The 3,142-nt window shown below is 44.2% G+C and overlaps 1 protein-coding gene across 1 annotated transcript; it reads left to right on the plus strand.

The window, feature by feature from the left end:
- Positions 1 to 126: 126 nt before the first annotated feature.
- LOC108354487 (uncharacterized) lies at positions 127 to 2,781 on the plus strand. The gene has a single exon (XM_017605668.1). It carries the CDS (start codon positions 127 to 129, stop codon positions 2,779 to 2,781), a length of 2,655 nt encoding a protein of 884 aa, XP_017461157.1.
- Positions 2,782 to 3,142: the final 361 nt, after the last annotated feature.

Below are 3,142 nucleotides of genomic sequence, written 5' to 3' on the forward strand. Positions count from 1 at the left end.
CCTCATGCCCACATTCTGATTTGGTTAAGCGAAAAGCTCACACCGAACCAAGTCGACGACATTATTTCAGCAGAAATACCGGATGCTGAGGTTGATCCAGACTTATTTGAAGTCGTTACCAAAAGCATGATCCACGGTCCGTGCGGCGCATTCAACGCACAGTCACCGTGCATGTCCGATGGAAAGTGTAAAAAACGCTATCCAAGAAACCTGCTGACCGAAACAATCACCGGAAACGACGGATATCCACTGTATCGCCGTCGATCGACAGCGGATGGCGGAAAATCCATCATTTTAAAAGTACGGAGAAATGATGTTGAAGTCGATAACTCTTGGATTGTGCCGTATTCGCCTTTACTCTCAAAGACATACAAAGCGCACATAAATGTCGAGTATTGTAATTCGGTTAAATCAATCAAGTACATTTGCAAGTATGTCAACAAAGGGAGCGATATGGCGGTTTTTGCACTTGAAAACGGGGCTGACGCTCACGACGAAATTGACCAATTTCAATTGGGACGCTACATTAGTAGCAATGAAGCCGTGTGGCGCATCCTGTCATTTCCAATCCATGAACGACATCCAACTGTCGTTCATTTGGCAGTCCATCTGGAAAACGGGCAACGCGTGTACTTTACAGCCCAAAATGTACGTGCACGAGCGTCATGTGCTCCAGCGACAACGCTTACTGCATTTTTTGATTTATGTCGACATGATATGTTTGCCAAAACGTTGCTGTACTCTGATGTTCCAAAATACTACACGTGGAACGCAAAAAAGAAACAGTTTCAACGGCGCAAACAAGGTAGGGCCGTTAGTGGACACAACAATTTGTTTTTATCCGACGCCTTGGGTCGTCTTTATACGGTCCATCCTCAAAATGCCGAATGCTTTTATTTGCGGTTATTACTAATCAACATCCATGGCCCGACCGGTTTCAAAGATTTGCGGACGGTAAACAATCGACTCTGCGCAACATATCGTCAGGCTTGCCAGGAATTAGGCCTATTAGAAGATGATACGCATTGGGAAACCACTCTCGCGGATGCATCAAATATAGCTTGGCCATGGCAAATACGACTGTTGTTTGCAGTGATTTTGACAACTTGCTCGCCATCGAATCCAATTGATCTTTGGGAAAAATACAAAAACCACATGAGTGAAGATATATTGCGTCGATTGCGTAGAATCAATCCAGGTGCGGACATAGATTTTTCCCCGGACATATATAACCAAGCGTTGGTGTCCGTTGAGGATATGTGTTTAACTATGGCCAACAAAACGCTAACGCAGTTAGGGATGAGCGCGCCTAACAGAGCCGCACATCCGCTGTTCGATCGTGATTTACAACGAGAAACAGAGTTTAATGTAGCCGAGTTAGCACACTATGTTCACGAAAATCTACCGAAATTGGTTCCAGAACAACGTGTAGCTTATGATAGCATTATGCGTGCAATCGAAAGCCAAAGTGGAGGACTGTACTTTCTCGATGCTCCTGGAGGAACAGGGAAAACTTTCCTACTTTCACTCATTTTGGCTACCATAAGATCACAGGGAAATATGGCATTAGCAGTTGCATCGTCTGGAATTGCGGCAACGCTTTTAGACGGTGGCCGAACAGCTCACTCGGCACTGAAATTACCGTTAAACATACAAAATAATGAGGCACCGACATGTAATATCAGTAAGAACTCCGGAATGGGCAAAGTTCTTCAGTCAGCTCAGCTCATTATTTGGGATGAATGTACGATGGCACATAAAAAAGCCTTGGAAGCGCTCAATCGTACGCTCAAAGACGTACGGGCAAACCAACGGCTTTTTGGTGGTACATTGATATTACTATCTGGAGACTTTCGACAAACTTTGCCAGTCATACCACGCTCTACGCCCGCTGATGAATTGGCTGCGTGTCTTAAATCATCAGTTTTGTGGCTACACGTACAGAAGTTGTGTTTGAAGACCAACTTACGAGTACATTTACTAGAACAGGATGCATCAGCTCAAACGTTTGCTGAGCAGTTGCTTGATCTTGGAAACGGTACAATGCCAACTGATGGACCTGACCACTTCATCACATTGCCTACGAACTTTTGTGTATTCACGGCAACGGCGAGCGAATTGATAGGCAAAGTTTTTCCAGATATTGCACAAAACCATCGAAATATTGACTGGCTGAGTGAACGTGCCATATTAGCGGCCAGGAACATTGATGTGGATGCAATGAACTTGGAAGTGCTAGCCCAAATACCAGGCGAAGCAAAATTGTTCAAATCCATTGATACTGTCCTGAATGACGTAGAGGTAATCAATTATCCAACCGAATTTCTAAATTCGCTGGATTTACCGGGCATGCCGCCGCACGTCTTAACACTGAAGGTCGGAGCGCCCATTATTTTACTTCGAAATCTTAGTCCACCGCAACTCTGTAACGGTACGAGGCTCACGGTAACCAGCATAACATCGAACGTTATAAAAGCCACAATTTTGAATGGCAAATTCAAAGGCGATGAGGTTTTGCTGCCGCGTATACCGATGATTCCGGTGGACGTGCCGTTCGAATTTAAGCGCTTGCAGTTTCCGGTACGGCTCGCATTCGCAATGAGCATTAACAAGGCACAGGGACAAACTCTTAAAGTGTGTGGATTGAACTTGAAAAATCCATGTTTTTCACACGGACAGTTGTACGTTGCCTGCTCACGCGTTGGAAAACCATCGAATCTATTCGTGTACGCACCGGATCGCAAAACAAAAAATTGCGTGTATCCGAAGGCATTAGAGTGAGCAAAATGCGGACCTAATTTTTTTTTTTTACTACTTTATGTGTCAGTAGATAGATAGATAAGAAGGGGAACTGAGTTACATAAGCTTTTATGCTCAGTGGGTTACCAGGTATTCCCTGCTGAGGGCGAGTCCTGGACTACCCGCAGGTGTGGTAAAAACTCCCTGCGGGCGTGCGTAAATGCATTCCCCTCAACCTCTAAAAAAAAAGAAAAAAAAATGGAAGACGTAAAAATTTAATGGAGAAAGTACGCTTTAGGTAGGTGAGAACACTTTTAGATAGTTTAAACATATAGGTACAAAGAGGCCTAGATAGGAGAAAATAGCTTTTGTCTAACAGTATCTACAGAAAGTCTAGGTAGAA

The sequence above is a fragment of the Rhagoletis zephyria genome, unplaced genomic scaffold (assembly GCF_001687245.7).
Source record: "Rhagoletis zephyria isolate East Lansing unplaced genomic scaffold, Rhagoletis_zephyria_1.1 Rzeph_scaffold_36375, whole genome shotgun sequence".
NCBI lineage: Eukaryota > Metazoa > Arthropoda > Insecta > Diptera > Tephritidae > Rhagoletis > Rhagoletis zephyria.